Source organism: Asparagus officinalis, chromosome 4 (assembly GCF_001876935.1).
Source record: "Asparagus officinalis chromosome 4, Aspof.V1, whole genome shotgun sequence".
NCBI lineage: Eukaryota > Viridiplantae > Streptophyta > Magnoliopsida > Asparagales > Asparagaceae > Asparagus > Asparagus officinalis.
In genome coordinates this window covers 135,574,086-135,595,590 of record NC_033797.1, presented here as the reverse complement: position 1 = coordinate 135,595,590, position 21,505 = coordinate 135,574,086, and the positions used below count along the sequence as shown (strand labels likewise).

General features: G+C 36.6%; 2 protein-coding genes across 6 annotated transcripts in view; one reads left to right on the top strand and one right to left on the bottom strand.

The window, feature by feature from the left end:
* The window catches only part of LOC109839467 (tRNA wybutosine-synthesizing protein 4), a 29,592-nt gene extending 9,508 nt beyond the window's left edge, over positions 1-20,084 (top strand). Inside the window, exons 6-14 of the mRNA XM_020407897.1 lie at positions 4,715-4,817; positions 7,220-7,340; positions 7,434-7,481; positions 10,234-10,317; positions 10,516-10,580; positions 11,398-11,449; positions 11,571-11,609; positions 12,843-12,899; positions 19,768-20,084. Coding sequence (XP_020263486.1) covers positions 4,715-4,817; positions 7,220-7,340; positions 7,434-7,481; positions 10,234-10,317; positions 10,516-10,580; positions 11,398-11,449; positions 11,571-11,609; positions 12,843-12,899; positions 19,768-19,797 — 599 coding nt within the window. The 3' untranslated portion in view covers positions 19,798-20,084. The remainder of the gene's footprint in view (positions 1-4,714; positions 4,818-7,219; positions 7,341-7,433; positions 7,482-10,233; positions 10,318-10,515; positions 10,581-11,397; positions 11,450-11,570; positions 11,610-12,842; positions 12,900-19,767) is intronic.
* Positions 16,646-21,496, bottom strand: LOC109839466 (tyrosine-specific transport protein-like). 5 transcript variants are annotated; one of them, XM_020407892.1, is made up of 7 exons: positions 20,853-21,492; positions 20,136-20,541; positions 19,469-19,606; positions 19,230-19,386; positions 18,197-18,341; positions 17,597-17,770; positions 16,646-17,083 (listed from the first exon to the last, which is right to left on the bottom strand). In XM_020407892.1, exons 1-7 carry the CDS (start codon positions 21,243-21,245, stop codon positions 16,862-16,864), a joined length of 1,635 nt encoding a protein of 544 aa, XP_020263481.1. In that variant the 5' UTR covers positions 21,246-21,492; the 3' UTR covers positions 16,646-16,861. The 5 variants fall into 5 exon arrangements, with proteins under 5 accessions (XP_020263481.1, XP_020263482.1, XP_020263485.1 ...); XM_020407893.1 differs by having other exon boundaries at positions 18,197-18,338; XM_020407896.1 differs by having other exon boundaries at positions 20,136-20,443; positions 20,853-20,940.

The window sequence follows — 21,505 nt, the reverse complement described above, 5'->3', positions numbered from 1 at the left end:
GATCTCAAGATCTTGATTTGGAGGTTGCCGATTGACGTTCTCATTGAGCCATGTGGAATGATAGTACCTATGTTTGTGAGAAGAAATTCATGTATTAAAATTAATTGAAATATTCGCATTAAAGAGTAAAATGTGAAATATTACCTTGGAACTAAAGAGTGCCAAGCACTGAAGCGGGGTGTTGCCCTTGTTCCATCGATCCACCAAGATCTTGTGAACCACCTCATAAAAAGGAGATTCCTCGTTATCCCTTTTACCCTCATGCCTGTAAATAGCTTGCTTCACCTTCTCAATCATTGTATCCCACATATCATACACCAAATGAAGACATGATGTATCGGTGTCGGTGACCCTTATCATTTCATAGATTGAGCCGGTGAAGTCAAGAATAAAATCTATCTTGTCTCACCACAAATCATCGAGGATTTTTTCTTTCACAAATTGAGCTTTCTCCACATCATCGTCTCTATATAAGCTCCATCGATCACTAAGGACCATGTCTTGGAGGCCTCTCTTGACGACCTTAAACCTCTTCAACATAATAATCCACGAGGCAAATCTTATGTCGGCAATTGATAGGAGCTTCATCTTGAAAAAATCATTGAATATGGAAAGCCGCATAGAGTGGTTCATGATAAAATTCTTCATAAACAATGCATCATCGGAGATCTCTGTAATCCAATGTAATTGTGCATAATCCACGACATTTGCTTCCGTATTCTTAGCCGGACAAATATTCTTGACAGCAAGATTAAGTGTATGGACTACACAAAGAGTCCAAAATATGTGAGGCCAAGTTTGCTCCACAAGCCCTCGCGCGGCCTTGCATGCCGAAGCATTATCGATTATGATTTGGATGATATTTTTTGGTCTCACCTCTGTGATGCACTTTTCTAGCTGTGTTTGGATAAAATACTTATTCTTGACTTCTCCCTCGACATTCACGGCATTCAAGAACATTGGCTTACCCTCACATACCGCCATAAAATTGATGATGGGCCTCCTTTGTGCATCCGCCCACTCATCACTATAAATGGAGACTCCCTTCTGTTGTCATGTGTCCCTGATGGGCTCCATCAATCTCTCTACGTGAGTTTTCTCACGTTGTAAGATAGTGGTCCTCATGGAATTGTAACCAGGAGGCTTGTAGCCAGAAATTGGATTGTTTGCGGCATATGCAAAAGCTTTGGCATAATATGGATTCTTTGTCAAGTTGAAGGACAATCCCCCGGTGAAGAACATCCTTACCAATCAATGCATCCAATTCCTCCCTTGCTCCCATGTTGAATGCTTGTTCCACGGTATTAGGCCCCCTCCTCTTAAATCCACCTGCATCAATCGGCATGCTTGCACTTGCACCTACACCGGCCGTACTTGCAGTCGAAGATGTAGGCAAAACTGACATCTTAGGCCTAGAAGCCATCAACCTCGCCTCTGCTTGATCCAACGTCCTTTGAAACTCCCTTAAATTTTTGGGTGTTGACTTAGAACACATCTTAATTCCAGTCCCACTTATCCTCAAGAGGTGATTTTTAACTCTTGAGTGTGAACCGGTAAAATCCTCTCTGCAATAATTACATCTCCATCTTCAATTTTCTCCTGCCGTTCCCCCCTTTTCTTCAATTTGGTAACATATTTTCAAAGCGGACATTTGTCATCTTGTATTCCACTACCACTAGAACTCCCGTCTTATTCCATTTCTGTAAAATATAAGCAATAACAATAAATTAAAAAATTAATAATAGTAAAGCAGTAACTAAAAGCAAACAACAATAGAACAATAAACAATATCCTAATTAACATTTAAATTAGCATACAATAGTAGAACAGTAAGCAAACAACAGTTAAACAATCGTAATTAACTTTTAAATTAGCATACAATAGTAGAACAGTAAGCAAATAACAGTTAACATTAAAAAATTATCTAGCAGCAGCAAAACAGTAAAAAAAAGAATAATTAATCAACAGTAGCAAAACAGCAAATAAAAATTAGGAGCTAACCCAACCAGCAATCAACAGTGAGCAAGGAGAAGACCAACCCAAGCAGCTCCAAACAGTAAGGCATTCAACAGTAAGAAGAGGGAACATTGAATGACAAAGTAGCAAACAGTAATCAACTAATGACTAAGTAGCAAACAGTAATCAACTATTTTAAAAGCAAACAGTAATCAACTATTTTAAAAGCAAACAGTAATCACCTATTTTAAAAGCAAACATTAATCAACTTTTTTAAAATATATAACCATCGTAGTGGGGGGCAGAGGTGCTTTGAAAGTTGGGTGCGATTTTTGAGAGAGAGAGAGAACAATGGATTGTGGGGTGATTGTAGAGTTCGTGGGGGGTTTTTTGTGAGTCGAAAAAGTTGCTGGGGTTTTTTTGTGGTGAGAGCGTGAAAGAGATAAATGAGGGAGAGAAAGAGATAAGAGAGAGAGAGAAAGAGAGAAACAGAGAGGGGAAGGGATGAGAGAGAGCGAGAGATCGATCGGGGGGAGAGAGAGAGGGGCTGACCTTGGATGATCGACGATGACGAAGCTGACGGACAATGACGAAGCTGACGACGAGGAGGAGGAGGAGGAGGAGGAGACCGAGAGCTGAGAGCTGAGAGCTGGCGGCGCCTCTTCACTTCGCAAGAGCCCTTTCGACGAGAAATCGGGTAAGTTTTCTCACGACTAGGGTTAGGGTTTGGGTTTCTGTTTGAAATTGGGTTTCGGGTTTGAGTTTCAAATTCTGGTTTCGCCGTGTCGCCCTCAAGTTTGCCGTGTCGCCCTCAACTTCGCCGTGTCGACTTGAGCTGACCGTGTCGACGCCGTTGACGTCGTGTCGAACGCGCGTCCGTCCCCGACAAGCGTCGGACACGGGGACGGGGGGAGTTTTCACGAGTCAGTGCTTCTTAGATGGAGGCCATCGTGTTTGATGAGGATGAAAGAGTTGAATCCATAGAATAATCTTTTTGATGTTTCAACTTGAAAACTTTATTTTAAGATATGCTTTTGAGTGTAATTTTTATATTTTTGCAATGTTAGTAACTTAGTATTTTGTAGTCATTGAACTAGTTGCAACTTGAACTTTATTCTCTTGTATTTTTATATGCTCAAGATGAAAGTAGTGAAAATTAAAAAATATAGCCGTGTCGCCGTATCCTATTTTTTGGGGTTTTGCCGTATCTGTGTCCGTGTCACCGTGTCCGTGTCCGTGCTTCATAGTTAGTGGTAAGTAGTAGCCTAAATTAGGGTTCCTGATCGCTATTGTCAATTTTCTTGATTTTTTCGTTTGTAAAGCTAGACAAACATTTTGTTTTGGAGGTAACTTACAGCTTGTTTGATTTCATATGTTTATGGTAATCAAAAAGAGAGTTTTTCAACAACCACTGACATATTTCTAGAGAGAAATTAATGATAGCAGTTATCAGCTTCCAAGTCCCACAGTTATAATTCTTTTTTTTAACCATTGCATGCACAACATGTTGGAAATGTAGCATGCACCTCGTCACCTAAGCAAAACCAAAAGTCAAGTAAAAAAAATTCCGTCAGAAACTCTATATAGGCCCCATCTAAAGTGTTTTTTTGAGGTACTGGATTTAGTTCATTCTTTAGGCTTCATATTGGTGGGGTGTTGATGAGGGAAGAAGGGAATGAGGAGTGGAGTGCTATGGGGTGGAGATAAGGGAATTCCTTTTAGGCTTCTTGCTTGGTTGGAGGTACTTGACTTTTTAGGCTTCTTTTCTCTCTCATGTTTCTTTCCAACTTTAGGGAATTGTTTAAATTGACAGTATGATAATTCCACTGCCCCTTACTCCACTCCACTCTTCCCTCCTCTCCAAAACCCTCCAACCAAAGGCAATTCCTTCTTTCGTCCCTCACGCCCCTACACTCCACCCTCTACCAAATCAAGCCTTAGTGATTGAGATTTGGAATGAACAACTTAGTTACAAACTGCTCCCACAATCCGAGATCAATCACAATGTTGGCTGTGAATTAATCAGAGTGACTGCTCCCAGTAACCGTACTCTCATTAATGTATTTATGTGTTTAGTCATGGTATACATGTTAGTTGCTTGCTGGCAGATGGATCTGCAGGATGCACGTGAAGTTGGGTGGCTGGTGGGAACATTTGTTGCTGGAAATAACCCTGACCAGTTGCATGTGATTTTGCTAAGACTAAGATGTATTTGGTTGGATTACTGTTGTGGAACATAGATAATTTTAGGCCCTTCCATTTGGTCTTGAAGCCCATATTTGACTATCGTACTCTTTATAAAAGATCATAGCAAGTATATTGACTTCAAGTCTAAATCTCTCATAACAAACACATGTAGGCTGCTTTAACCATTGTTACCAGAAATGTAGGACTCCCAGGATTAATGGTGTGGTTCACGGACTGCAAATTGTGAAATGTTAGTGTTTTGTAATGAAGATATCAGTGTTACTGAATCTTCAGCAACTTGTCAAATGCAATATGCTCTCACACGCACAAACAGACACCCACACACACCCACACACCTGCAAGCGCGTACACACACATATGCACATGCGCATATACACATGCAAATACATGCTCAATGCTCACAGACATCTTCTCAGAGAAGGCCAAGAGTAGTGTACAATGTTGTCATTCTTAGTATTCAGTTTATTAATTATCTGTGTGAGTTAAGATGTTCTCATTTCCTTATTCTGTTCTCTAACATTCTTGTGCTGGGCCCTTTTTTCCTCTTCAGAAAGAGGTGAAGTCTTGAGCGATCATTATAAGCTGCTTCCTGTTGATTTACGTGATGTTGAGCAGTTAGATACTATCTTGAGGCTTGCAAAGTTGGATCCCAGGTTTGTGATGAAGTATTTCTTCACTATCACTGCAGAATGCAATTCTTTAATGAGCTGAAACCTATGTTATAAAAACAATCGAGGATTTTTTCAGCCTTTACTGAGCTCCATGATTTATCTAATTATGAATCACATAGTCCAGAATGTGACACGCACGCACACACTCATGCACGTATACACACACACAACATGCACACACACACACAGATACATATATATGAGGAAGATGGGTATCCTAGGTACCAAGGAACTATTTTACTCCTTAGTAGTGAGGTAGTTCATTCTAATCCACTCATTTTCAAGGAACAGACCATTTTCAAATGGGGACCATTCAAATGAGTAGATTAAAATAAGCTATCTCAGCTATCAGGACGCACGTTTTCCTTGTACGAAAATGTGTGTGTGTGTGTGTGTATATATATATATATATATTATATATATATATATAGTATATATATAATATATATATATATATAGCATATGAAAGAGAGAGAGAGAGAGAGAGGAGAGAGAGAAGAGAGAGGAGGAGAGAGAGAGAGAGAGAGTAGAGATGAGAGATTTTTGTAAACTTAAGTGGACTTGAGGCTCAATCCACCAAGTTTTTTTAGACATTGGATTCATTCAATTTATCGAGATCTTAATCCAATGGTCATCTTTCATTTATTAAATTAAGGGTAGTTTAGGAAATTAAAAAAACAGTTGGAAATAAATAAATAAAATCAATCTCTAGCTGATAGGAATCGCAGAGATATCAAAGGGAAAATTTTGGGTTCACGCCTTCACAGCTCCTCCAGCTGTTAGCTTCCGACTCGGACACAGTTTTCCCTCATTTCACATTAAATAAAACGAAAACGTAGTTGAATTTTAGGTCAGCTTTGGTTTTGCTTGAGAGGAGCAAGGGGGTGTTTTTTCTTGTGATGATAAGTCTCACTTGAAATTTGTATTATGGTGGATTTGTCGTTAGTTGCTCTCTTTAACCAAGCAAAATGTAATCAAAATGCTTCCTGTTTGCTAACGAGATTCTTGCCTTGTGTTCTTTGCCTTCCTGTTTGATCTAATAATCATCTAATAACAACTTGGACTTGAGTAATTGTGAACCGGAAGATAATTCATCCAAATAATAGAAAAAGAAATCCATGATTACCCAAGACCCTTTCTCTAATTTATGTAGATAATTTAACTTAATCCTAATGTGGGAGAGAGAGACGCACAAGGGAATGGAGTGGACGCACAATGGGTGGATAAAGAAAGATATGCAATACAGAAGAAGATGAGGAGACAATTCCTTTTCAGCGATTTCTTTTCTGCAAAATATAATTTTCTTTTTTCCGGTTATTTTTTCTCTAAGTTACCCTTCCCTCATTAAATAGATGACACATCATCTAATGAGATCTTGGTCGATTAAACGAATCCAATGTCTAAAAAACATTGTGGACTAAACCCTCAGTCCACTAACTTTATAGAAGCCTTATTCTATAAACTTGGTGGACTGAGCTCGCAGTCCACTTAAGTTTATAGAAGCGTTTCTCTCTCTATATATATATGGTATCACCAGTTCACCATGTGACTATCTCTGGGTAGCTCATTTAGCAAAAAAAGCCGCCACCTTATACCCATTATTTCCTATATCTATGTATGTATATATATGTGTGTGTGTATGTATGTATGTATGTATGTATGTATGTATTTATATATATATAGAAAGCTTAAATCTTGATTTGCTTCTTATCTCTGATGACGCAAGTTGGTGGGTTTGTTATTCCCTATTACATGTAAAAACTCTTAGTTCCGTTCCCAGTCGGGCTTTCTTGAGATAGTGTTTAGAGCAGGTGTTACTAAATTATGTCTGTCATGAAAGAGAGTATCCCGGCAAATCAAATAAGCTATAAAATGGACCCAGTCCTTCCCTCAAATAGGGACTGTATGTTGAACACTTCGAAAATGGATGGTAAGCTAACTAAAAAGGATTGTAAGTTCTGCTTGAATACGGAAAATAAAAGGGTACAATGATAACAGTTATTTCCTTTTCAGGATGTTTCTCCTGTCTGTTTCCCTTCTTTCTAAGTAGTTTCTGCTCCTGCCTCCTGCTATGTGAACATTTTTTGTCCAGCTAGAAATGGTTACAATTTTTATTTCTTTTCCTTGGATGTTTCTCCTGTGTGTTTCCTTATTTCTTAAATAGTTGTTGCTTCTGCTCTGTGAACATTTTTTGTTCAGCTTGACTTTCAATGTCATTTTTATTTCAAGCATATATTTCTTGAACAGCAAATATTGTCTTAGCATTCAGTAATAAATTATGTTTGTAAGAAACTCTTTGAAAACTCTTGTTCTTTTTGTTTAGATCGAAGTGCTTAACATTAACATTGGAGAAAATTAACTGCTCCATCTGATGTTATCATCAGTCTGCCAACATTTATAATTGCAGAGTGTGTGTTGATATACCTGGACCCTGATTCTACCCGCACCGTTGTTGGATGGGCTTCAAAAACATTCCCAACATCAGTGTTTTTCTTATATGAACAGGTTATTTTATATTTAGTTACGATGCTTTCTTTTAGTTGGCCATCTTCTTTGCAGATCATTCACCATATATATGTACATTTGTCTGCTTCGCAGATCCATCCTTATGATGCATTTGGAGAACAGATGATGAGAAATCTGGAGGTAATATAGATATATTTTTGAAATTTGTATAGAACAATATCAACTGCTACCTACGGACCTGAAAAAGTTATCAATTAACCGATGATGCTTGAAGGTGTTCCTTCTTTGCCTGTTTTACTGAAAGGCATTCTGTTTCCTTGTGAAAATAATTTCTTTGCAAACTTTACTGATCTTGAGGTAGTCCCTTATTGCTTCTGATGTTAAAATGTATTTCAAAAGTTAGCAAGAAAATTTTACTGCTTCTACTTCACATGATCAGGATCATGTTGTTCTAATAGGCAATGCGCATGATATTGTTCACAGAAAAAAGAGCCTATTGAAATCAGGATCACTTTGGTTGACAACCTTAAATTAAGGAGTCAATTGGATCCTAGTGACTGGGGTTTCAACATGCTGTCAGACCTTTAGAACTTCCCAGCTAGGGCAATAACATGCAGAAAGTACCTTGCTGTAAACACGAAAGGACAATTGGTAGATACAGATATCTGCAATTGTCGTTCTAGTTTAAACATGTAACTAAAAAGATGCTGTTTATGTTCCGCTTGTTTGATAAAGTCTATTGGCAATTGCCAGCAAGTTTTGCTGTAGGGAAGTATGAAAATATTGTCGCATAACCACAAGAAGCATAAAAGTTAGTCAGAGCTGATAAAACTTAGGTTCAGGCAGTCAAAAGCCTTAATATATATTTAGCAAAAGACCCAAAACAATAATCATACTAAGTTTGAGCATTTATAAATCAAAACCATTAGAAAATGGAGAATATGGCAATAGGGAGGATAAGAATTCAAGTTTCTCTTCAGTGGACAGTCAAGTCATCTAATCTCTTAGTTGACATATGATTTGTAACATATTCCAGAAGTTCATATCATAACAAAATGCTATCGATTTTACCATATTAGTCATTTGTAGGTCACAGTAGACTACCGCAGAAAATGTTAGCGGAGACATGCGATGAAACATGTTCTTAGTTCTTAGTTATCTTTTCCATCGTTAGCAAATAAAAATGGTCTAATTCACAATTCTTTCCTGAGTGTTAAAGGTCTCTTTGGGCCATTTAACCCTGCAAATGAGGAACAGGTAACAACATTAGTGTCCTGGCTGTAATGATGCTACAAAATCTTGGCCCTGAGTCCAAGTAGGTTAGTTCAGTTATCATGCTATGAAAGCTGTAGAGAAATGATGGTTGTAATAAAGCAAGACAGTATAGTTTCATCTTTGTATTATGTTAATACTTTATCTGTGGGGTATGTTCCTCCTTTATAGCATGTGAATGGCGAAACATCTGTTACTGCCCAGAATCAGGTGATATTAAGTTTATCCATATTTGTTATCATGCCAGCTTAAAGACGTGAAAACAAAAGAGTATATTCTCTTATATTTTTGGTTCGTTAGGCGGTTCTGGCAGTTCCAACCTTGAGCTTCGGTTTAGATCTCAACATTTGTTAAGCGTCTTGTTAAAAGAAACTTAAAAACATCAAACATAAAGATTAATAAGAAGCATAAGGACACTCATTTTTGTGTGTTTCTCTTTCAGAAAGTTTTATTAAACAGAACAACAGAAGTAAAACTAGACATGTGATTTTGCAATTTCCACCTTGAGTTCAGGTTTAGATTTCAATGCCTGTTAATCATCTAGTTCTAAGAAACTTGGAAGCTTAAAAATAAAGATTAAAACTATGTTGAAGTTCATTCTTTGTGTTTTCCATCTTTTAGATATTTTTTTAAACTGTACTGGTAAAAACTAGACATATACAATAAGGCCTCGTTTGGCAAAGGGTTAAGGAAGAGGGGTTAAAGAGAATGATTAATGTACTTAGCCCATTCGATAATCTGAAGGACTAAATTATTAACCCGTTAAATAAGTTTTATTTTAGCCTGTATGATTAGTTTTAGTGTTTGGGAATAACAATGATTTTGACTATTTTCTTTATAATTAGAAGGGTTAACTCTTAATCCTTTGAAATAGGAGTATTAGTAAACCCCTCATTTTGAGGGGTTAACTCATTTTAATCCCTCTAGAGGGGTTAGCTTAACCCTTCTATATTTTTTATGTTTGGCAAATTATGGAGGGTTAACTCACTTTAACCCTTGCATAGATTTTTTATGTTTGGCGGGTTAAGAAGAGGTTAAGTCTCCTTAACCCCTCACTTAACCCTTTGCCAAACGGTACCTAAAAGAATATTTTCAGGTTTTGGTATAGAAGCTTTGTTATTAAAGTCAAAATTCTTGTTCTTGCAGAAGGTAAATTTTACACATGGGAAACACTTTACCTTTTCTAATATTCTGTACAAAATTTCTTCTGAGTATGTGATGAATGGCTTTGAAGGAACAAACAAACTTTTTCATCTGTTGCTTAAGTGGAAATGTTTTAAGAGTTGCAATCCATGACTTCCAAAGACTAAGTTTTCTCTATACTAGCTTTTAGAGTTTTGGTAGCAATGAACTTATTTGAAAAGGCTAATATAAGCAAGTTTATGTTTGATCCAAAATCCATTTAATTTAGAGCTGTAAGAAAGAGATATAATTTATATCAGGTTTGCTATTTTTTAACCTGACTCAAAGTCTGCCAGTAAGAGAGACATCTCGTCTCTCTTCGCCTTTCATACTGGCAACTGCCACCACATGGCTTTGTGTCAGAAAAGTTTTCTGCATATTTTTTTATGAATTCAAAGTATGTTGAGAAAATTTCAAACATGACTTTTGTCAGATTAATTGGTTGATATGAAAAATCCTTTACCTGATTTATTTGCAGAGCAGAGGATGTCCACTCTTAGGAATACACGCTACCCCAACCTTACTGGATAAAGAGAAACTCTTTCTTGAGCAGGGGTGGCAGGTTTGTTTCTTTGGTTATTATACCCTCACAAGAAATGCTTCCCTGACAAAAAGTATGGTTTTGAGAGAAGGCTCTAGCGGAGTATTCTGCTGACTTTTTCAATTATATCCAAAATTTTAGAGAATGTGGACCACGATGCCTATAATTATGTCAAATCTCCTCCTTCCTATAATTTTAAATTGAACTTTTGCCTTTCAGAGATCTGTTGCTTGGGATATGATGAGGATATATAACGAGTTCATTGAAGCTCAAGAAAGACGCAGGTAATAATCACCTGATTCTTGTGGACAGCTATAAAAACAGAGTGAAATTTGTGTTGTATTAGCTAGGATAATGAGGCACATCATGGCAAGGTCAGATACATTTGGAGCAACATTCTTACATGAAACAGTAAAACTTAGGTTTAAATAGTTTGAAAGTGTTTTTTCTTATAAACTTATTTCTTGCTTTTGTCCTGAAAAGTTGTACATTCGTTATATTTGTGAGTCACCCTAATCATAAGTACAGAACTGCTGCAGAAAATAAACATGAGTCAAGATTATTATATGGTGGATAAGCTTGCAGAAACTCTGCCATCAGGCTGCAGCCTGTATTACTATATTACCTATGTTTCTGGAATATCCTCCTAGCTGTGCTATTAAACACCAAAAATTTTCTTTCACATAAGCACCTGATTTCATTCTACGTTGCTGAGAACCATCTCTTATTCCTATTGTACAGATATAAACCTTAATTCATTATAGTTTGCAGACTATTGAGTCCACATGTTATTGGGATTTAACTAACACTAACAGTTCATGGAAAATTGAAAACCATGAAATAGCATGACCTTTTCCTTCACTACATTATACATACCATGAAATAGCATGACCTTTTCCTTCACTACATTATACATGCTTGTACGTGCTTGATGCTTACATTCTATTATTCCCCATTACTTAAGAACTTTCTTACTACCTTTGTAGCCTGTACCTTATGTAGCAGTTGCAGTTTTGTAATAATGGTTTTTTAGAGGCTACCTTATTTTGTTTCCTGAGGCTCACTGTTTTAGTTTTCCTCGTACTCTCTTTGCTGGTATAGGATCGAACAACTTGAGTTATTTGATGAATTTGAAGAGTGGTACATGATGCAGGCAAGCACTTAGTTTACCCTGTACTACCATATTTTCATGAATTTATCTTAATTTATCTTGACTTAAAACATAATCAATTTTCTTCTTCTTTTATTGACTACCTAACTTTTCTTCCCTCCAGGAACACTATTGTGTAGCCTATGCAGTTAATGATGCAAAGGTTAGTAACAATGTGTGGGCGGTAAATTTTCATCCTTAATAATGGAAGGCTGGAGTTGATTTCCCATTCGACATTGAAATGCTAGATGATTAAACTGAAGCTCAAAAGCTTAGTTACTGAAAGGATTCATTGTACATAGATTCCTTACTATTGCGCTGTGCCACTTATTAAAGTTTGATTTTGGCAGACCCCTCCAGAGCAGAACTTAACACCTCAGTTCTTCTCCATGCATTCTTTCCATTGGGTGGTGTGTTGTTTCTGCTGAGCTTTGTTGTGGAGATGAAGTGGACGCTGAGGAAGGGAGGGGGTGTAGTGCAATTGTATAGGGGGTTTATCTGCCACAAATCTCTAATGGCGTTTGGTTCTAGGGGTCTATCTAGCAATATCAAACTTAAACGGTGATAAGTGGCACGGCGCTATAGTACATGGGTCTTTGTGCAATCAACCCCTCCTGAAAAGCACCAAAAACCCATAAAATTAATAGTTTTGACATTCGATAAACTCTAGGGCTTACACAAGTGAAGAGTTTGGTAAGGCTTATATTTTGTTATTGTCCAGTTGAATGTTTATCTTCAGTTTAACTAATGGGAACAAGGTGAACAATGTCCATGATATTATAAAACCTGTTGTCATTCTTTGTATTATTATTAAAAGTCAACTTTTGAAGCTTTACATTGCCGGATTATCCTACTTCATATGTTATTCTTTCCTTGTTTTTCTTCACTTCTTTTACCCCTTCAATTTCGGATTTGCCTATTTTCTCCAATTTTCTATGATTTCCTTTCCCTTACTCTCTGTTTACTGTCAAAGACCAAGGTTTTGGATGATCCTTCAAACCTTTTAGGTGTTTCGATGACTAAGAATATGCACGACAACTGCTATCACAAAAATTTGAGCTTGATGCAATTGGTCGATGATCATTCAAACGTTTTCTAGGGGCTTAGATTACTACGAATCTGTGCAGCAACTGTTATTACAAAAAATTTGAGCTTGTTACAATTGGTCGATATCTCTTGGAATCTGGCAGTTTTTGTCACAGTTTGCCACCTTTTTAATTATCAAATCCTTTGATGTGCTATCATATGTAGGGCTATAATGATTTCACTCATTACTCATTTCTTACATAAGTTGTGATGATGAAGCAAATAGATTGCAACAACAAACTTGCTAATTAAACCAGTATAGATTTGCTCACTGTACAGTTCCAGTTGGTAATTTCCCAATTTATTGCAGGGTTTGTTCAAGGATTTTGGATACCCGCAGAACCAGGGAGCCATCCCGCCATCTACTGTGAGTTACCTAAACATAGCCCCATCATATTGTGATTTATCCTTTGCTTGTATCCATGCTGCAGTTGCTATATATATATATATATAAACATACATATTATATATTAGTTTCTGCTTGCCATTAGTTATATGAAATCTTTAGCTGTCTTGAGAAATGTGGCGTTTCTCCATATCTTTGAAAAGCATCTAGTGTCAAACTTGGTCTAATCTTCCTTTCCTTTTGAGTATTGGTATCTTCTTCCTCGTATTATCACAGTTGAAGTATGTGTGATTATGTCCATGATTATGTCCACTTATATGAGGATGCTTACTAGGATGTACTAAGATCTGAAGATGAAGCTTGACCATAACAAAGCTGTTCCGGAAATTCGTTATGTGGAAATTTTATCTGTCTTGGGAAATGTGTCACTGTCCCAGTCTCTGAAAAGCGTCTAGTGTCAAACTCATTGTAATCTTCCTCTCCTTTTGAGTGGCGTGACCTTTTTCCTCTTATTATTACAGTTGAAGTATCAATTATGTGTAGATTATGTTCACTTATAGGAGGATGCTTACTAGAATGTACTAAAATCTCAAAGATGAAGCTTGACCATAACTAAGCTTACAAAAAAACTCATCATTAACTAACCAGGTTTCCCGACAAGAAACAGAAAGAAAATAAAGATTAAGCAGTTGCATGAACTTAGAAGTGGATTACGCAATTCAAGATTGAAATCGTAGCATCTGATATGCTAATACTATTTTCATGCGAAGGATATGGGACTTCTTAAATTTGTAGAGTACAGGCAGGCAAAGGAGATAGGGCCTTGTTGGAGGTTTTAAGCTGAAATCATGTTAATGAAGTATTAGAAAATCTAAAATATCTCAAAACCTGGAAAACAACCATTTTGGAAGCTTGGGGCACAGGCGTGCAGAGAAAAATGGATAAACACTCTACATGACTGTATGTCTCTATAACTAGGTTTAAGTCCCACTTAAAGCAATCTATGTATGTTAAAAAAAGGAGGGAAATTTTAGAAAAAGTCTAATAAAATCTGGAAAATTGGGAAATTTTTTCCGTCTCCAAGATCCAGCTGATATTTGCCAATATCGACTACTTCCACGCTTGCATAATTTCCCATGAAGAGTTTCTTTGTGTCGAAATGCGACGATACTCCACAAATTCATCATTGTTCGAAGCCACATGGTCTATGGATCTTGAGTCTAAAACCCACAAATGAGAAGTATTAGTAAAAGCCGAAAAAGACTCACTGCAAACTTGGGTGGAGTGAGTACCTTTTTCGGTAACGTGCATTCACATGCAAGTATTACAACTTTCCTTAGTTGTGACATCCCATTTTGGATTTTTCTTTCTTTCTTGCCATTTTCCCACGCCTGATCTTCTAGAATCGTCCCTATGGTGATGCTTCATGCATGACAACTTGCACTTAGCCACTGGCTTGTGTGGTGGTCTCAGTGCAACTTGCGTGTGGTGAGCTGAGCTTTGAGCTCCCTCCATATAAGAATCACGCTTTTTTCCTCAAGAATGAGGTGTTTTACGAGGTTAGAAAATGTCTCATTGTGGAAGTGTATTCTCCTTGTGCTTGAGTATCCTCCTGATGTTCTCCTATTTTGCAGTTTTTAGCAGAAAGCTCAGGAAAACCTAGATTTCTTCATCATTGGTCTTTCAGATTGAACCGCCTCACTTAGTTGTGGGTTGTAGACTCAGGTTCTACAGAGCACATAGCTTGAATAATGATGAATTTGTGAAGCATCGTTTGCATTTCAATTGGAAGCAAACTATACTCTGTAGAAAATTATTCAAACATGAAAGTGGTAGGTATCAACAAATGCCAACTGGATCAAGGAGATGGAAATATTTCTCCCAATTATAATGTGAGACCCACCTATACAAAATTCGAGAACTGGAAATCCAGACTGTCTTGAGCTCATTGCCAAAAATTACAAAGTGGGAGAATCTCAAGAAGATACTCCTGCATAGACATTTTCAGATTTTGAAAAACCCTATCTTGAGGAACAAAGTGGGATCCTGGAGGAAGCTGAAGGCTTACTTCATCGTGTAGGCTGTAGCATGACTACCACGCAAGCCTATTGCAAAACACAATGTGTTATGTATGATGAGTCCCTCTTAGTTAGCGATGATCCTAAGTCTTAGAAGAAGGCTAGGCTCATGAAAAGAGCAAGAAAGAAGGAAAATGCCAAAATGACATGCCACAACTATGGAAAATTGAGACACTTTGTGTGTGAATGGATGCAATCGAAGAAGATGCTCCAAACAAACTTTTTTTGCTTTTACTAATTCTCCTCGTATGTGAGTTTTAGACTTATTGGTCCATAGACCACGTAGTGTGGAACAAGATGATTTGTAGCACATCATCGCTTTTCGACAGGAAGCAAATGATTTTTCATGAGAAACGATTCAAGCGTGAAGTGATCAGTGTTGGCAAATAGCAGCTAGATCTAGGAGATGGAAACATTTGTGTAATTTTTAAAATAAAAATTTAGACCCGATTTTTTTGGTTTTGCAGAAAAACTGGTATAATTAATGAAATAGCAGATTACACCTGAATTTATTTTTCGTTTCAGTTCTGCAGAAATCTCTATGAATATAATATTTTAGGGTCATAGATAGATAACTGTAATTTGCTTTATTATACTCAATGATTCACTTATTCATATTTGATTTGGTCATGATTATTAAAATCCTAAAATCCTAAATCCAAAGTCCAATTCATGTCTTGATTTTATATGAACATGCTAAATTTTAATAAGATACCATATATTATTCGTTTCAGAATAACAAGGGCAATCACTGCATTCAAATGCTTACAATTTATGTATGTCAATTTGTAGGCAACTTGATAGTGAAACTGTTGATTTTGGAAGCCGTGAAATGGATAGCTACAATGTTCATAGATATTTTAGAAGTTATAGATTAAGATGAATAGATAAGGTATATGTTTAAATCTTCATTTTGTTCGCGTTTGAGCCCTTCCCTTTCTTTTCTTATGTCAAAGTCTAATACCATCTACTTGTATGGTCAAGCTCTGGTATGAATTCACCATTCTGTTTGTAAGCAAATGCTTTGGTATTGATTGATCATCGAATCAAAGTAAAATATTGCCAGATTTGGTTCCCATAGATCCAAATAAAAAAGGATACCCTATGGCTTCCTGTTGCTGTCCAAGAATGATAAGAAAACCTTAGGCTTGGTTCCAAGGAGCGGTTATATAGAGTTTTAGGTGCAGGTCAGACTCAGCTCAATAACTTACCTCTTGGGTCCAAACTTTCAACCTTCTCCAAAGCTTTGAAGAATCAGAAAATTAAAATATGAGAGAATCATTTATCTCAACCAGAGAAAAGTGTAATTCCCAGTATGCTCAGGAGGAAAGGATAAAATAATGTCGGCCATACACTATCTGGGTGCTTTAGGTTCTAAGTGAAGTTAATCCTTTGATGCACAAACGTAGTATATTTGGGTAGTGGCTATTACATGACAACCATGATCGACCTTACAACTACTCCATTGCTTGTTTAGTAGAATTAGCTGCAAAAATCTCATACCAACGTTATTGAGCACAACGTCGTTCGGTCAGCTGATGTAGTAGACCGGTTTTTGACAGACTTCTCATACTAAAACAAAATTGACCTCCTTCAGTTGCGATCGCCAGATACAAGGTGAGGAGTTCCCTATGACTTTGTCAAAGGAAAATATATATGTATTTGATAAATATAAAAAATTAGATCACTTCCCTTGTTAAACATCCTTCATTAATTGCATCAATGATGACAAATGGAAATGATATCCTGTTGCAATTTTCTCTTCCTCTCGGCTTGCTCCTTGAAAACTGAAGTTTGAAGGAGTCTACCAAAAATTGAAAAAAAAAACATACTAATGTAAATGAGGACAAACTATTATAAATATTTAAGCTTAGCTTTGCATTTTTTTTGATGTTCTAAAGAAGCTCATTGAAGGATGAGAACGAGATCCAGAACCACTTGTTCCATTACAATCCCACAAGAGAGAAGTCCTGCCACAATTAGAATAGGCTTAACATTACATAAAGCAGTACGATCCACGTTCACTTGTATAACTTTAGCTTTGTTGCTCTCAGCAACTGTAGTTTGCATAGCCCAAGCCATTGCAGGTGGAAGCACTCCATACAGTATTGTCATACAATAACCACCCTGAAAGATATGACAAGAATACACTTTTAATTTATACATCAACCTCAATTAAAACAAGACTTGAAAATATAATCATATTGGATTTTAGCTTTAGCTTGGATTATTGACAATTGACAAACAATAGAAGTATGGTTTATTACTACCAAAAATTCTGTTGTTGATCAAAATACAACCCTTTGGTCATTAGGTAACTCCATGACTATGTTGTATAGAGAGTAATTGCTTGTATCTGACATGTATTGGTTACTTACATAGCTCAATTATGAAAGTTAATTAAACTTATATACTGTTAGGTTATTAATCCTTAGATTGATATAGAATTGTAAGATGATGAAATATATTTTCTGAGTCTCTTGACTCCAGAGCTTGTGGGTATTGGTTCAAGGTTGATGACTGAACAAGATTATACATGTAAGTGAAAATCAAAATCAGCGTTATGAACTTTACCAAATCACAAAATTAGGAGCCTTTCACTAAGTTCATAGTTTGGTGCAATTTCTTGATTTTACTTACAGCAACATCAGTTGCTACCGAAAATGCATCTGGAGTAATTTCTGAGATGAACATTGATGGAAAAACTGCCATTGATGTTGCCAAAATAGCAAGTGTTTTGCCTTCCAACCAACTTCTTCCATTTTCCTGTTTGATCTGAACTTGATCATCCATAAATTCTCCTTTCAACTTTCCCTGATAAAAATCATCAATACTATTCATACTAGGATCAAGAATGACATAGTTTATAAGACAACATGGAGAGTGCAAAAAGCTATGAAAGGCAAGGTCCCTATAAGGATTTTAAACTAAAGGTTTGGTACCATACATTTACCTTACAACAAATAGTTACGAAAACTACTATTGTTATTATAAACGAGAATTAGAGGATTGAATTTTGATGGTATTGATGCAGAGATAATGATGAATGACATAGGGAAGCTGAAAAGACAATTTAACAATACTAAAGACGAGTATTATTTCCAAAAAAGTAAAACCTAAACGGCTACCACTTGTCGCATTTCAGCAACTACAGTTATTTTAGGATATAGTAATAATAGATAAATAGACCATTGATATTTAAGAGAATCTAGCTCAGTGATCAAATTACAAACTACTTACGGTTTTTGAGGGAAGAGAATGAAAGTAGTTGGCCAGTTGCTCCTTAAAGAACTGAGAAAATCCCAAGAGTGTTCCAATTAAGGATGTCCCCACTGCTAAAAGTGAGAACACATCTACAATCGGAAACATATCGCTCCATCTTCTGCTAGAACATCAGTTAGATCTTCCCTCAGTAAAGTTTCTATTTGAGACATGAGATATTGATGTAAAGTACATGCTATTATACTTAAAGGTCGATATTATTATTGGCTACTTGTCATAACATGTTTTACCATTACAATAAAAATTTATGAAGAATTCAAACTTATGCTGGTATTATACAGGGGAAAAGTATCAAAATGAGTGCTTAACTAGTGTTACTTTGATAGACAAGCATTATCACATCTGTAAGACGAACCTTACAATGTAATAGCGAATTAAACATACTTGCATCAAATCTATTCAGGTAAAATTATGTGTTCGCTGACTGGTGAAAGAATACAATCAGGATAGATTGTTATTTGGTATCTGTCTACTACATCAGAGATAGAATCAAATTGCTCTACATATTGTTGCAGTGTTCATGCCCAATATTATTAGTATTTCATGTTAGTTTTTAGGTAAATTTTCTGCCAATAGTCCCACGGAAGTTTGTAAAAAATTAGCCTAGGAATCAGCATGAACAAGAAGGATTCCATCCCGAGTCTTTGAAGTAGTCATATAGGTCCTTGAGGTGTTTGAAGAAAAGTCTGCTCAGAGTGAGAGCAAAAGTCGGAAAGTTTAAATCTGGCCAAGAGAGAGAGAACAAAGAATTGAAAATCTTAAGATACATTAGAAGCCTCATGTCATGTTAGGAAGTTGATTTTACAATATTCATTGTGCGTTTAAAGGAAAAATGTCATTAAAAGAAACACAAGAAATCCTATGTCGTGCAAAAGTTGATTTACTAATACTACTGATTGAACTAAATCTGGTTACGGAAGAGAGTATGTTATTATTTTGATGCTTTGTATGAATTGTATTGATGAACACAACCTTAAATATTTGTGGCTACCTCATAAGAAAGTTCAAGGGATCAATCCCATCCAGATTGGGGGAGAGATTAAGTGCAATACCATCCCAAATAAGTAACGATAAGAGTGGTACAAGGCTACCCAACCATATAGAAATTCTGATTCGCAGAAGATCACCACCAAGATATGCACAAATAACTGAATAAAATAGAAGTTAACCATAAATCCTTAAGCATCATTTCTTCAAGTAAAATTCAACCATTTAAAGCTTGTGAACTACCAGGGGTGATGTCATGGTATACAAGTGAGAATATGATCACTGGAATCGTTTGTGGAACCTCTCTCCAATTGGCTATTGTCATTGAATCCGACCAACCACCAAAAGAAAGCACCATGACCTCAATTAACAAAAGTATACCTGTGTGCATGTACAGCTTCTGTTTAGAAAGTCATTCACATTATTGCAATGCATGAAAGTTTTAGTTACCTATTTACTCTTCTTTGAGAAACTTATCTATTCGAACTACTTTTTCTTCTCTTTTTTTCCGCAGAATTGTTGACACCTTTCTTCAAATGCAGGTAATTCAGATGAGGTTGACTACAGAGTGATGTATTTTTTAGATGAGCTAAGGGGTGCAGATGAAGATGGATCGTTTAACTAAAGTAAGAGCTATGGTGTATCTAGATGCCTATCAGAGTTTTTGTTTGTGTTATTTATTTTATTTGAGTTTGTTGTGATGAATCAAAATTTAGTATAAAATAGCAACGGATACTTGTTAGACTCATTTCTTATGTACAAACCTTTTCCCCTACATCCTTCATAAATGCAAGGCATAATTATAGTTGATGGATGATAACTGTATTGAAGGTATATATAAGGGGTTATCTTCAATTTATCCTCGTGCGTTTAATATGAAAGAAATGTGAGGAATTAATATAGTTCAAACCTATCATTGAGACTGTCAACCATCGGTTCACTCGATCAGTTGTATCAGTACCACCAAGCGATATGAGAAGTGCCAAGGCAAGGGTGAAGATGATTCCTGATATAGTTGGATTATCAACATTGATAAGCTGAGAAAGAACATCACCAGACTTTGTTATGTATGCAACCATGGAAGCGTAGGCTAAGAAAATATAGGTGACACTTGCTAGGTTACCACCCCACTCTCCTAGAGTCTCCTGTGCCATCGTTTTCAATGATACAACTTCTGTCTCATTGCTATATTGTTGTTTCTTCTCATCTTTCTCCCACCTGTTCATCAAATGCACATTGATTTCAACGAGTAGCAGAGCTTCGATCACGAGGACTAACCAACATAGAGTGATGGCTACTGCACTGGGAATGAAACCCTGCAAATTCTGGTCATCATCGTCTGATTGAATGCAAACAGACTCATAACTTGCATAAATGACGTGCATTTTGGTTTAACATTATTCTGCTAAACGACAAGTTGCAAATTCCTGTTTGATATCAAACTTGCCTCTGCATGAAGAAAGGTAAGGGGCTGTTTGGTTGATAGAAAATAGAGCTGCAGAAGTAAACGTTGCAGTCGTATTTATATTTCTCTTGTTTGGTTAGCAACATTGTAGTTAGAAAAGTAAGGTAAACGTATTGCTGAATGAAGGATGCATAGTATATCGAGGCAGAGAGAGTTTTATACCGCAGGTGAAGTTTTGTCAGGGAGAGCAAGGATCCCAGAGCCAATGCTGGTTCCAACAATCAAGGAAACTGCACCAACAATAGTCCCCCTCTTCTTCTCTGGTTGTTGATCATTCAATGATCGACCACCATCGCCACCACCGTCATCGTTATCGTTCTCTTCATCTGTCGCCATTACGAACAACGAGAGTTTTCTTTGAGTATTGCGGAGGCTTCCATTGTTCTGATGCTCGCGAATCCTCATCAAGCGACCACAATCTCTGGCGTTATTTTTGTTGCCTTCGGCCTTTCTAAAGCGAATGCTGCTATGACGAAAACAAATTGTTGGATTTGATCTTGTCGCTCTGCAAGCATATAGATAGGCGTTCATGGTAGAATTATAAGATGACCTCATAATTCCCTTTCGGTTACTAGGAAGAAAAGAGAGGGGGTGGAGGAAGAAGAGAGAGAGAGATTCATTCACAAAGTGATTTTTGTTAATAATGGAATGTGTTGGAATCCAACATCCTTGTGTGCTTGTGAAAGAAAATATCTACCTGTCTTTTCTTATGGTGGGCTCACAGATTGACATACTAGTGGCTGAAGAATTTTGTTTATTTTACTTACTATGATGCAAAAATTAGTTTTCAGAATGAATGCCGTCATATAATCTTT

Excerpts from the sequence above, each read along its gene's own strand:
- LOC109839466 (XM_020407892.1), bottom strand. The coding sequence starts at position 21,245 with ATGAGGTCATCTTATAATTCTACCATGAACGCCTATCTATATGCTTGC. Across the intron at positions 19,607-20,135 it reads GTTGACAGTCTCAATGATAG|GTATACTTTTGTTAATTGAG; the intron begins GTTTGAACTATA and ends ACATGCACACAG. Across the intron at positions 17,084-17,596 it reads CGGTAGCAACTGATGTTGCT|GGTGGTTATTGTATGACAAT; the intron begins GTAAGTAAAATC and ends CATATCTTTCAG.